The following is a 14,904-nucleotide window of genomic DNA, read 5'->3' on the forward strand; positions in this document are numbered from 1 at the left end:
CCAACATTTCGTATATTCATTCGCAGATGAAAAAATATTTTTTGGTCCAAGTACGTGAAATAGTGTATAAAAAATTTATTATAATTTTGGGGAAGAGATTGCATATGAATTCGAATATAACATGATCACAGTGTGGTTCCTGAAATTTTAAATACATGTACGTGTATTTTTCTTGTACCGGGAATTTTTTTATTTAAGTACAAGAAATAGTGTGCAAAATATTTATTATCATTTTGGGGAAGAGTTTGTATATGAATTTTAATATAATACGATCATGGCATAGCTTCTGAAATTTAACAATTTCACCAGGTTCTTGAAGTGTTATGCCAAAATAAAGAATATCGGAAATGTTACTTATTACTGGGGACCCTGAGTGGCCTAAAGCGCTCTCTGTTATGGATCAATGACATCTCACATCTGTCTGTGTGGGTTCAAGTCTCAGATTCGGCCAATGTGGGTATGTGAGAAAGCTTGCCAGTAGTTTTCTTGTGGGTCGGTCGTTCTTTCCGGAGTTTTCCCGGGTTGTTCCTCCACCATTAATACTGGCCACCATGTATAGCCTATCTTGTGCTGAAAAATGGCATTAAAACATACAACAACAACAACAACAACAACTTATTACTGATCCATGAGTAAAGCCAGTAAGTCATCTTTGTGATTGTTTTCAATTAATTATGTCTACAATTGTTGCTCAAACAACAGCCGACATTTCTTCTTTGACTGCATACACAACCAAGTAGCAGACAACGCAGTGGTTGATAAAGAATTCGCACAATTTAATAAACATAAAAAAATGAAAGCCGCCAACATGTTTGCTGGGCTTGGCGGTATTATTAGACGCAATCAGTTGACCAGTAAATAATGTCTGCTTTATTAGCTGGAAATTGAAAGGTTATGAAATTGTACAAGTATTCAGCTTAATGTTTTTTTTATGAAAGTGACTTGTGACCATTGAAGACCTACTGCACTTAGTTCTCGGGTTTTACATGGGTATGGTGTTTGTTTATGAACTTGTTATTAATTTTCTATTTTTTATAAAAATATTTTCAATAGAATTACATGCATTATGGATGAACTGCATGCCACAACAGCACGATAGTAAATGGTGTGATACCCTATTCATCATATACATTATACATGAATATATGTATACCTGCCAATGAGTTGTTCTCTGAAAAAAGTAAAATACTTAAAAACCCCGCATTAATGGGATCCAATATTTTGGACCCCAATTATCACATTACAGTGGGGTTTCACTGTATATCACATTATAAAAGTACTGGTGCAACCCAATTTCAATATGAAATAATCTCACCATCAGCTTTATTGTTCTTTCTGGCCATCCAGTCATTTTAATTTGTGCCTCAATTAGTTGAGGTGAAAACTTGGTTTAAGTATTTAAGTGAAAAACACGCTGTGATATACTGCAATACTTAATCAAATAATACAATAATTCTGAAAACAGAACAAGAATCCCTCAGAGGGACTGATGCTGTACTGTGTTACAACAATACAACTTGAAACTAAGTAACAGGACAAGTAAAACAAAAAAGTTTTGTAAAATTCAATAAATAATTTATTTCCCAAGAATACAAAGTGAAAATTAAAAAGAAACTTGCAGCATTGTGAATCAAATCCCATATAATCCTTAAAGTTCTATCACTCATTGTGTCTAGTTTGTCTTCTATAAAAACTGTGCAAATGAAACGTTTTCCAGTGAAAATCCCATTCTGGTATGACTTTCTGTTCAGTAGGAGTAGCAGGAACAAGTTTTTCAAATTGGCTGCTCTGGTGGCCGTATCAGATGTCCAACTGGCACAATTTTCATGCAGGACCAACTAGACTTCATATGAAATCTTTTAGTGAAAAACCCATGCTGATATGACCATTAATTCAGATGGATTAGCAATAACAATGTTTTCAAGATACTATATGTTCTGGGAGGCACCACTTTCATTTAAACCCAACTAGACATCATAAGAAGTCTTCTGGTAAAAACCCATGCCACTACAGCTTTCCATTTTCTGGATTTTCCTGATGGCTGCCAAAGTGGACACATTGGATGTGATTGACACCATTTTCATTTAGAATCAACTAGATATACCGGTAATTGAAAAATCATTTAGTGAAAACTCCATGTTGAAATAAACAACCATTCAGGAAGAAGCAGGGACAAGATTTTCAAGACAGCCACTGTGGTGGTCACAGTGTATGTTAAAGTGAAACTGTTTTCATTTAGGACCAGCTAGACATCATATGAATGAAGCAATAACAAGATTTTCAAGATGGCTGCTATTGCTGAAATATTGGATGTTCCATCAGCACCATTTTCATTTTGTACCAATTAGACATCATAAGAAGTCTAGTGAAACACCCAGATGGATATGACCACCCTCTCAGGAGTAGTAGTAATAATAATTCAAGATGGTTACAGTAGTGGCCATATTGGATGTCTGAGCTATGTCATTATAACTAGTCATAACAAACTGATGTTAATGGATAATGGACAACAGGCCATCCCAGTGTCAAGCTCTCTAGGTGCAAGACCACTAGATATAAAAAATGATGGCTTGCAAACTCTAATAATTAAAATGATCGTTAACATGAAGCAAAATGTCATTGTTTGTACTTGCTTTGGACAAGTTTGACTCCATCCTGTTCAAGTTGTCTGAAGTTCCAACAAAAAAGTAGCATTATATAATCTGCAATGGTCTCATTAATCATCCCAACCATTTAACTTTCAACTCCATAATGCTGACTACAATGCATACATTTTCAAAAGGATGTATACACAGGGGCTATAGGTTACTGTCTTTGTTAATTTTTATTTTTATAATGACTCATATCACTAAAACAATATCCTCGGAGGACTAAGTTTAATGTAATTTTTTTTCCACTCAAAGTTGATGGAAGCACTAAAGAAGCACTAAGGAAACCAATAAAGGTTTGACCCTTTAAATACATTCAATCTAATTTAAAATCAAATCTTCACTGTGCAACTTGTACAGTGGAGATTTCATTTTAATCAGTCTGCAAATACATTACTCTTTCAAGAAGGAAATAACATCACTACAGGCGTTCATTAAACATGCCACATTACAATCAAGGACTAATTAGTCTATTAATTAATAAAAATAACTTCTTAATCACCTCCCCTATGAATTGCTACTGTGTTTACAGGAAATAATAATACTAATAATAATAATAAGAAGAAGAAGAAGAAGAAGAAGAAGGAGGAGGAGGAGGAGAAGGAGGAGGAGGAGGAGGAGGAGCAGGATGAGGAGGAGGAGGACAGTGTTTAGAAAAGGTAATTCAGTTAGTTACAATTAGTTGCAGGACCGGATCTACTTTTGAGGCCATCTGTACTGTACACTATATCAGTATACAGTATTATACAGCACAATGTGATAAATTTGGTTTGCCACTTAAACTGACTTATTCTGAAAATCAAAGTTCCAAGCCCAGAACATGTGCATATGCATTAAACAGAACATACAAAATATAAAATATTATACTATAATGAAACCTCATCTGCAAGCAGACCTTCCTGTATGGAGAGATATGACAAGGTCATGAACAAGTTTCTACTGGAGAAAACAATAGAAGGTCATACAGAGACTCTCTTGGCTATGATAATGCCCACTACCACATACCTCACGATCAACTGGTGTTGTTACAATTACAACTAGTACAGTGGATGTCTAAGACCATTATGTGGATATCCCCTTTTCTGCTCAAAGTAATTACCATATTTACCCATGTTATACACATCCAAACAGCACAGACCCAGATCTGCAGAACAATTATTTCTACAAGTTATTTCATGCAAAAAAGTGTACAACTTGCATGTGTATGGAATAACAGCAGATTTGGCTCTATTCAGAATGCAATGTGTATGTGTCAAGTAGGGTCAATTATGGTACATTTTCCTTACTTTGTTACTGGTGATAATATCACTAATCTGACTCACCACTATCATCTTGTTAAAAATTATCTGCCCTTCCTCAATTACCATTCGTAATTACAAGCAGATATATGGAATATAGCAGCCTTATCACCTGGTAAAGCTGGCACAGGTAGTGCACTTGAGACACTTGGTTCACCAATCTAATATTCTACCAATAAAGCCACCCCAGCAACCAAACACTGTATCTGTGAGTTTCATAAAATAGCAATATTGACAATACCTATTAACTTCTTTTAATATGATTTTAAAATTAATTTCCTTAACTTTGTTGCTACTAATCTTGAGAAATACAAGACTCCTCCCACCTTTCACTGTTATTTTAAAGATAATATTGTATAATAACTAATATTACCACTTGAAATACAAACACACAACTGATGCACTGCCATATGTCCAATACGGTAAGATAAACCTGCACCAACATTTCATAATAAATCATAAGAAATATTATGGGTGAAGTATATATTATAGTGACAGATATTAATGCTATCTTGTTATGTTGCACAGTAACACAAAAAAATTTACTGGATTTAGCTAGCTTTATGGGTTCCATAAGGATTACATGTTTGCATTGTTTCACATCATCTTAATACATGTAATAATATCTGGCTTGTCACAGGTCAATGAAAAATGTACAGTCTACCATTACTTGAACTTGTTTATAATATTTCTTATATTTGTCTTTCATTTAAAAAAGCAATTTAGAATTACTTTTACTTTCCAATGTTTTCTTCATGTCAGTATGTATCTACTGGGACTGTGATGGCACTTAATATTATTATTTTTCATCTCATCAAGAATTATTTTAGGTTAGTCAGGAATCCACTGCTGCAAAATTATTATTTTGTTTACTGAGTGTAAAATTGTACAATCAGGCTTTTATTCCTTAAATTAAGTTAAATCCTTTAACTCATTTCAGTGATAAAAGATCAATCCCAAACATATTTAATTCATGGTCTCAACAACAGAAATTCAAGCAAACTAGAAATGTGCTCAAGAAATACAAATGCCCAACACACAGTGCTTGAAAAGTGACTTAAATGTAAAACTTGATTACAGCCATGATGGATGGATGGATAGGTGAAATAAAAGATAGATTGTTAAAGTTCATGGGTCCATGCTAATTCAAATTTTACATAAAGCAACTTCTGTACCAAATCAGAACAGGGTGAAGTGGTTTCAAAATAGGAAGAAGTGAGTGTAGAGTTGTAAAAACTTTTAATGTTAAAAATAGTCACATCTTTGTTTATTGTCTTTAACAGCACTTTAAACACACTACTGGCTATAGCATGCTGAAGATAAAGGAGTTAAATGCCTTCTTCAAGGGTGCAATGAAGCAGTTGGTCTGAGCTGGAATGAGTGGGTATCAAATGCCCATTCTTTGGATTACAAGTCCAACACCCTATCAACTGTCCAATCTTTGGATTACAAGTCCAACACCCTATCAAATGTCCAATCTTTGGATTACATGTCCAACATTCTATCAAATGTCCAATCTTTGGATTACAAGTCCAACACCCTATCAAATGTCCAATCTTTGGATTACAAGTCCAATACCCTATCAACTGTCCAATCTTTGGATTACAAGTCCAACACCCTATCAACTGAACTACCCTGGCTATGTTATTAAACTTTCAACCAAAATAATATATAAATAAAACAGTGAAATTTACAAAAGTATTTTCTAAGTTAGATTGAGAACAAATTTAACAAGCTTGTTTTTGCAATATACAATAAACTCAACAAAGTGTCTGATGCACTACTGGCCAAAAAGAACTTCCAAGATATGACCATTTCTTCTTTTTAAAGAGTAGTATCGAAACTCTCTCTGATATTCTTGGATTACCTATGCTGACATGATTTTCCATCAACCCTTTATCTACTACAGCTGTTGTACAGTTTCACTAAGCATAGTTTTATGATGTCATGCTCTTAATACTGAGGCTGGTTGCTAGGCTGAATACTAGACTATCATATTGCCCGATTACATTAAATGGCAGTAAAACAATCCTATATTTATTTTCATTATTTCATTATTGATTGCTTGATTTTAATGAAACAGGAACAGCTTACTTTGTATAGACTGTCTGTTACTGATATATTTCCACATTCACATATCGTCTATACTTGCTTGTAAGTCCCAATGCAAACTAGACAGACCCAGATCTGCCATCACATAATACTCCAGCAGATCCTAGTCTGGGCAATTTGTTTAGTAGAACAATATATACAAACTCTGATCTGCAGGCACATTATGCTATGGCAGACCAGGATCTTTGCTGTTTGTAGTTTTACTCGACTAATAAGTGAGTACATATGGTATTCGCATATCCCATCATATACAAGAAATTTTCCAATCATATAAACTGCCTTGAATGCCACAACAAAAATCCAATATCTGCATATTTATATATAAAACATGAATGAAATCCACATTATCAAATTACACAGTTGAGAGGGGTACCTCTTAAAACATTCACTGTGCACACATTAATGCTCCTGGCACTGTTTACATCCAATGAAAACTTCATGTCTTCCCACTTTCCTTCAACACACTGCATCTCCCATGATTCTGTAACCACCCTTGTCTGTGCCTACCTAGACCTATGATGTCAACATTATTGTATGGAATGCTAGAGCTGTCTTAAGATGATAATTTGCATTATATGATGTGCAGATCTCTTTATATGATGTGCTTTCATCCTTACATAATGTGCAAACATCGTTATATACTGCGCTTTTTGTCCTTATATGTGCTTTCGTCCTTATATGATGTGCAAACTTCTTCATATACAGTACTTTGATCCTTATATGTGCAAACTTCTTTATATGGGATGCTTTCATCCTTATATGATGTGCAAACTTTTTTATACGCTGTGCTTTCATCCTTATATGATGTGAGAACTTCTTTATAACAAAGAGCAATAACGAAACTTTCGCAGGCGCGCAAAGGGGTAAAACTGTAGTCCTTTGACAAAAGTTATTTGGTTGACTTAAACTGAGTAATCAGATTTAGTCTTTATTATCCCCACCCTGTCAAACAGATTACACACTACATACATCTAATCTAAACAGCGATCTCCACCAGTTTCTGTAACAAGATATCTACAAACATGAGGAAAGAAAGTCTATGTGCAATCATTCTAGTAAATGAGAGAGACAGAGAGAGAGAGTTTATAATGATGAATAATTATCGCAAAATATATTCTCAATAAATAACATTTAATTGCATAACAATCTTTGGTTAAGAGAAAACCTTACTGACTTTGTTAATTATTTAACTTGGAGATTGGAGATTTCATATGAAGACAACACTTTACAGATCACTAAAATATCAAATTCAATGTCATATGTACTACTACCCATAATATTGGTGAACATATAACCCTTTGAGTAAGTGAAGATTTTATATCAAGTCTTCCATCTGTGTATATTTTCTTCTGCTTGAATATAATTTGTTTTCTGTGGCACCAAAAACTCCCAAGTGATGATGCTTATCTTCCCCTTGTCAAATAAGCTACATGACTCTGCCAATCTTAACATTTTTCTTCATTGTCAAGTGTAACCAGATTCATCCCCACCAGAAATATTTTCGGAGAGGGTGGGGGCAAACATGAAGTGGCCAGCCATGATGTTTTACAGATGCAGACCAAAACATGTTTAGAGGTAAAATTGGCAGAGGAAGGTCAAGTGCATCCCCCTTGCCCCTATGTAGGCCCATGCTCCCCACATGAAGATAAAATGTCTGTTTATTAATAATTTTTAAATCATTCATAGTACAAAGGGAGCTTACAGACATTGCTAATTAAATTAACTGGTGTTCGTTGATGTATGGAATAAATTCAATATATGTAATCAACATAATAGTTACATTGGTTACATATCATTCATTCGCTGTTTAACTTCGATTTATGTTCAGCTCTTGTATCACCCATTTGGTGATAAATGTTGATTCTTGTATGTACCACTAGTCCCACAGTTTTTTTCATCCATCTGGTGTCAAATGTTTATTCCTGTATGTGCAAACTAATCCCACATCATGTTATCACCCATTTAGTGTTATATGTTGATTCTTGTATGTGCCACTAGTCCCACACCATGTTATCACCCATTTGGTGTTATGTGTTGGTTCTTTTATGTGTAACTAGTGTCACAGCTTTTTTCATCTTTTAGTACTGAATGTTTATTCTTGTATGTACAACTGGGCCCACAGCTTTTTATCACCCAGTTTTTTTATTTATTAAGTTTTTTGAGAAACTTCTTAACACAAATGATTACGTACAAATTGGATTTTATATATATATATATATATATATATATATATATATATATATATATATATATATATATACATATACATACATATACTGATTTTGAAATCGCTATGTTCCCATGTAAACTCTTAATAGTTGTGTCGACTTCCGTTTCATCTCGTTTTGTCTTGCATAGCCAAGCTATTGATCAGAATATCTCTGTCTTTCCCATGTCTATCTGCTATACCAACAACATTAATAGTTTGCATTTTTCCTTTATCTGTTACGTTTGTTGTTAGACTCATGTTGGTAACAATGTTCAGTACTGTATATCTTATTATAAGTGTTCTACTGTTTCTGTTTCTTAACAGTGTAACTGATTTAAGTATTTCTGAAGGATACTATACTGCCAAAAATCATTGTTTAACAGATGAGAGAGAGAATCCTAATCCAGCATACACGAAAACTATTTGTGTTTGCATTGTGTGTGTATTTTCACCCAATATATATGTTTATCACCAATGTATTTTAATATTATCATTTATAAGACTTAACAGTAAAAGTGCTTGTATTTTTTCAGTACATGTATATATCAGTTCTGTAAGACTGTTGAATCTTCCACCCAGAAAATTCTCTGAAAATTGGCAACTTGACAAACATTAAAACTATATAAATGACCGCTATTACATTTGCTGATTCAACAGCTGTATTGTCAATGTATCTATGTTTTCTCTGAAACAAGAAAATGAAATTGTCTTTCTAGGTTATTTTGCACCACCCCCACCCCAAAGTTTATACTATCATATATCTTTGAATTATGCATATACATCGATAAACAACAGTTAATTAGTAAAGTCTGTTTCCCTTGACCTAGCATTATTAAACAATCGAATCAATTTAACATTAAAATAATTTTGTAACAATTATTTTGAGGATGACGATATGGTTGTCTTTATAAATTCTTCTTATCTCTCTCTCTGTTCTGAACGCCTGAAAATTATTAAGAAATACAGACAGTTAAACTATATGTGGATACAATACTAATGAAGAAAAATATTTATATTCGCAGAACCGTGTAAACTATTTGACATGAGGATGGTAGTCGTCATCACTTGAGACTTTCTTTGTGCCACAGAGAAAAAAAGTAGAATATATTTAAACCAAAGAAAATATATACAGCTGGAAGACTTGGTATAAATCTTCACCAATTCATTGGGTTATATGTTCACCACTTTTGTGAGGAGCAAAACAAGAATCCTGGGATAGTGTGTGTGTGTGTGTCTCTCTCTCTCTCAAAAGAGGTTCAGGATTTAATGAATGCACACCTTTGCATAAACTACAGTTATGATTTTCATCAGGGTGGCAGTCAACTTGGGTAAAGGTGGGACTGGACTTGGATTTTTTTGTATCTTTTATCTTGAGAAAACCCTGCTATAAACAATCCCAATTTGATGGGAAGGTAACATTTAATATCACTGTGATATGCAATGTCACACATTTATTTCTGGGATTCTAGTAATTTCCTGAACCAATCAGCCCAGCATTTCATGGTTACTGGTCTGGAAGTTTCTGTGGGTTTAACACAGTTTGTAAGTACACAACAGGCCAGTATGACTGGTGGAGGACAAACTTGGGAAAACCCAGGTAAGAACCACCGACCCATGGGACACTACTGGCAAGCTTCCTCTCATACCACCATTAGTCTAGCCCAGGACTCGAATCCACATGGAGGTGATCAGTAAATTCTATCGTGTTAGACCACTAAGTCTCCCGGGTCCCCTGTTTTGGAAGTCCCAGCCTTAACTATTGGAAGTTCCCAGATATTTAGTGGTATAATCAGTTAAAATTTCTTTAGTGCTAACATATAGTACAATGTCTCTTGTATTTATGATAACCAGGTAGTGATAAATGTTCTTGTGGGGTTTAACGCCATTTTTCAGCACATGATAGGCTATACATGGCGGCCAGTATTAATGGTGGAGGAAGAACCTGAGAAAGCCCCGGAAAGAACCACCGACCCACGGGAAGCTACTGGCAAGCTTTCTCACATACCCACATTGGCCGGATCCGAGACTCGAACCCACGCAGACAGAGGTGAGATGGCAGTGATCCGTAAAGAAGAGCGCTTTAGACCACTCAGCCACTCGGGGCCCAGTCGGTAGTGATAAAAAGAGGTAATGATTCTAGAGTTTAGAAGATAATTGTTTTGCTGTTTTGATTGTTGAGTGAAGAGAGAAGGGTTAAGATTTAGGCAAGTCCACATATGTGATCTTGGTATGATCATAAATGGGGTAAGAGAGAGGGAATTCTATCAAACCGGATAAACTGTGATGTACATTTATTTTTATTTGCATTGCAGAAGGAATTAATGTCGCAAACAATATTTACTTCAATGACATACTTTTTTACTTGGCATGCATACGCATAATTAAGTCATTTTATATAACCACTATATATAAAAACTACAATACAAAAGCACAGATAATGATTATGCACCCATGTATATTGCAGTAACACAAAATATTTATTATATGGTTGGAATAGTGCTATACCGTACTCAACATTTCAACCTGTTCTCATTTCTTAGGTATTTCTGAGAACTTGGCTGGTAACATTTCTGGGGGTTTCTTTTCTCTTCTAGTCAGTTACATACTGGCAATATTTTAGCTTCTATTTGAAATAAAGCAATGATTGTTTGCATATGATGAACAGAATGTTACTTTGTGTTCACATGGAAAGAAAGTTCAGAAAATGGCATAAAAATGTCTCATCTTTTCAATTTATTTGATTCATAATGTCCATTTGAAATGAGCAATTTAAAGTAGAGTGAGAAATTTACTTTTCCTGCTGAACTTTCACTACCATATATACTCGTGTATAAGCATGTTCACGTAAAAGCTGATTCGCGTAAAAGCTGACCTCCAAAATGAACAGGTATAAACACTGAAAACAGCATGACCTGCATATGAGCCAACCTACAACTCTGAGACATCTCAAGACGCACAAGGTAAGTTCTAAATGCATTTATTAAGGCAAAGTTATATTTTAAAAAAATTACATGTATATTTATCTTGAGGTTGACGTGCATGATTATTAAAAGAAAAGGTACAAATCTGTTTGAAAAGTAATTTAATTTTCTGTTTCTTATTGTTTCTGCCTAATTTAGATTTGTTTATAATTTGACCAAATGATGACGAGAATTTAGCAATCGCGAGTTGCTGTAAAACTACCTCTCCCTTTTGACTAGATTACTGTTTGTTTATGCATTATTGCACTGAACATTTTGTATCAGTGCACCCGTGATTATGTTTTTACTTTGCTTTGAAACTGTAAATACCTAACTCATTAGAATGTAATTCCAGTATGACAACACAACGAACAAATAATATGGTTCGATGCTAATACCGTAAAAGCTGAGTTGTAGTTTGCTTTGATGTAAGCGACCTTACACCATACCTGTCACCTTTCATGCCAGGAGAAAAAAACTCCCAATTTTTTAGTTCCTCCACGCCTACCTCCTGATTTCATAATTCTTCCTTTTTTTGCACAGAACTCCCAATTATTACATTATGTCTTCAATTTTCATTTCTTCTAAACAAGAAAAGTCCTATATGTTCTGTTGTATCACCTGTGAATTATTGTTGTGACGAAATAATTACTTTACTATAAAGAATTCGCTTCTTCACAAACATTCACGTAAAATAAAATAAACAAAAAAGTAAACCACAACAATAAAATCATCCACAATTAACTTCAGTCCCAAGAATGATCACTACGAATGCTGAAAGTTATATGAGTGAACACCTGACACTTTTATGCTGTATATACCAATGGTAATTACCATCGTTAAATTAAAAGAAGGAATGAAAATACATACAACGCAGCAAATGTGTCATCAAGAAACAAATTCAGAATACTTGTTTTCTAAATGCTTTATGATCTGACAAAAAGGAAATAAGGTCGGATATACAAAGAGGGGAAAATAATTGTCACACGAGGCTTGCTATTTTGGTACCTTTAGTTCAACAAATTTGAGAATCCTTTATTTGCCAATCAGTTTGCTAGTGTAGAACGAGGTTTCTTTAAATTATGGCAGAGGGCCAATCATTTTCACAAAATAGTTGCATGGATAGAGATTAACTTTTAATTTGTCGCTCTTGCTTTCTTGCTTGTTTATTTAACACATTAACCCCTAGCGACGACTTAATGTGGCAGGAGGTAGTAGCCTACTGCTGAGCTCTGTAGTGTCATGGTCATGCATGATATACTAAAGTGGGTGGTATTATAGAAAGGTAGACAGATGTAGCTCTACAATGATACCAAATAATCTGGAATATCTAGTTGCCCTACAAAATACAGATAAAAATCCCTCATTTTTTGAACCCGACTTTTTTCTACCCAAAATTCGCCCATGGTCGGAATCTGATTTTGTGTCTGGATTTTAGACTTTTGGGTCTCAGATCTAAGGCAAACCGGTATGAACTGCAAACAGACAGATGAGCCTTTGCAAAAAGTAGGATAAGATGGGCATTTGGAATAAAGAGTGGTCCCCATACAAAAATAATGGCTCCGTTTAGCAAAAAAAAAAAAAACCTCCAACTTTTGCCATTCTGCTCATGTGCAGCCAAATAGCCAATGAAAAATGATGTTTCTAACACAACTAGGCAGTATGTTTTGAAAGATCACCTGGGATTTGGTGTTTTCAGATCTATTCAAAAATAGCTTTCAAATTGTTTTTCCTACTTGATTTTCAAGCAAAAATGACAAAAACCTCCAGGGGTTAATGTGTTAAACCACAAAAATATGTACCTATAAAAATAAATGAATTCAGAATCCAAATCGAGCTGATCTGAGAACAGTACTCACCAGTTTGTGGAGAATGGCATCTTTGTGGCAGGATTGGTGATGTGTTAGGACCAACTATTGACTTTGATTTCCTTGCATGGCGACTGAAAAAGTAAATAATCAATCAATCAATATATCAAACAAACAATGAGTACTTAATAATAAAACTAGATAAAAGTACAATGATCCATCACTATTAAACCTCTCAGTATATCTGTGTCCTACTTGCAAAATTGGTAACATCATGGATCCCATTAAACTGGTTACATTTTTTCTATTATTGCTACCAAATTTAATTCATTTGATGTAAGTTCTTGGTCTCTAAGAACCATTTAAGATGTGCTTTTACATGACACTAAATACCCTTTATATATTTTCTACAATATAACCACATGCCTGTTGAGCAAATCACTGTGTGAGTTCATTTAAAATGCGCATCACTTTTATGGCTTTAATGAACAGCATTATACAGAGGTAGAAGTGTGTTGTGTCTTATCCTTGACAAAACAGAATTATACAGAGGTAGCAGTGTATTGTGTCATATCCTTAATAAAACAGAATTATACAGAGGTAGAAGTGTGTTGTGTATTGTCCTTAATAAAACTGCATTATATAGAGGTAGAAGTTGTCTTATCCTTGACAAAACAGCATTATACAGAGGTAAAAGTATGTTGTGTCTTATCCTTGACAAAACAGCATTATACACAGGTAAGAGTGTGTTGCATCATATCCTGGACAAAACAGCATTATACAGAGGTAGAAGTGTGTTATATCATATATTTGACAAAAAAGCATTATACAGAGGTATAAGTGTTGTGTCATATCCTTAATAAAAAAAGCATTATACAGAGGTAGAAGTGTTGTCTTATCCCTGACAAAACAGCATTATACAGAGGTAGAAGTATGTTGTGTCTTGTCCTTAAAAAAACAGCGTTATACAGAGATAGAAGTGTGTTGTCTTATCCTTAAAAAACAGCATTAGACAGAGGTAGAAGTGTGTTGTGACTTATCCTTAAAACAACGTTACACAGGTAGAAGTGTGTTGTGTCTTATCCTTGACAAAACAGCATTATACAGAGGTAGCAGTGTTGTGTCTTATCCTTAAAAAACAGCATTATAAAGAGGTAGAAGTGTGTTGTGACTTATCCTTAAAACAACATTACACAGAGGTAGAAGTGTGTTGTGTCTTATCCTTAATAAAACAGCACTGTACAGAGGTAACAATGTGTTGAGTCTTGTCCATTACAAAACAGCATTATACTGAGGTAGCAGTGTGCTGTGTCTTATCTTTGATCAAACAGCATTATACAGAGGTAGCAGTGTGCTGTGTCTTATCTTTGATAAAATAGCATTATATAGAGGTAGCAGTGTGCTGTGTCTTATCTTTGATAAAACAGCATAATACAGAGGTAGCAGTGTACTGTGTCTTATCCTTAATAAATCAGCATTATACAGAGGTAAAAGAGTGTTGTCTTATCCTTAACAAAAGAACATTATACAGAGGTAGCAGTATGTTGTGTCTTATCCTTGCAAAAACTAAAAATCTGCAACAAACCTGCAAGGTATAATCTTTCATTAGATATTGATTTTCTTTCTCATCTGCCCCCAACCAGTTACTCAGTGAATTGAATCAAACTCCAAATGCTGTCATGCATACTTATCTACTTATTGGTCACTAAAAATCATATTAACTAGAAACATGCCCCACCTCAGTGCCTAAGAAACAAAAACTAAGCAAGATGAGACATATATAACCCAGTTATATTCCTAGTTGGGCATAAGAAATCAGGTGGTAGATGAATTGTATCGCGCTTACAAAATCACAAATGCAACTTTCTC

At 34.4% G+C, this 14,904-nt stretch overlaps 1 protein-coding gene across 3 annotated transcripts in view; it reads right to left on the reverse strand.

Moving 5' to 3' along the window:
* LOC149807158 (microtubule-associated serine/threonine-protein kinase 2-like) overlaps positions 1-14,904 on the reverse strand; it is a 346,090-nt gene that overhangs the window by 102,479 nt on the left and 228,707 nt on the right. For all 3 annotated transcript variants that reach the window (XM_089962846.1, XM_089962854.1, XM_089962861.1), the window contains one exon: positions 13,087-13,169. In XM_089962846.1, the coding sequence (XP_089818972.1) occupies positions 13,087-13,169 (83 nt within the window). The remainder of the gene's footprint in view (positions 1-13,086; positions 13,170-14,904) is intronic.

Source organism: Sinohyriopsis cumingii, chromosome 1 (genome assembly GCF_028554795.1).
Source record: "Sinohyriopsis cumingii isolate HCF-2022 chromosome 1, ASM2855479v2, whole genome shotgun sequence".
Classification (NCBI taxonomy): domain Eukaryota; kingdom Metazoa; phylum Mollusca; class Bivalvia; order Unionida; family Unionidae; genus Sinohyriopsis; species Sinohyriopsis cumingii.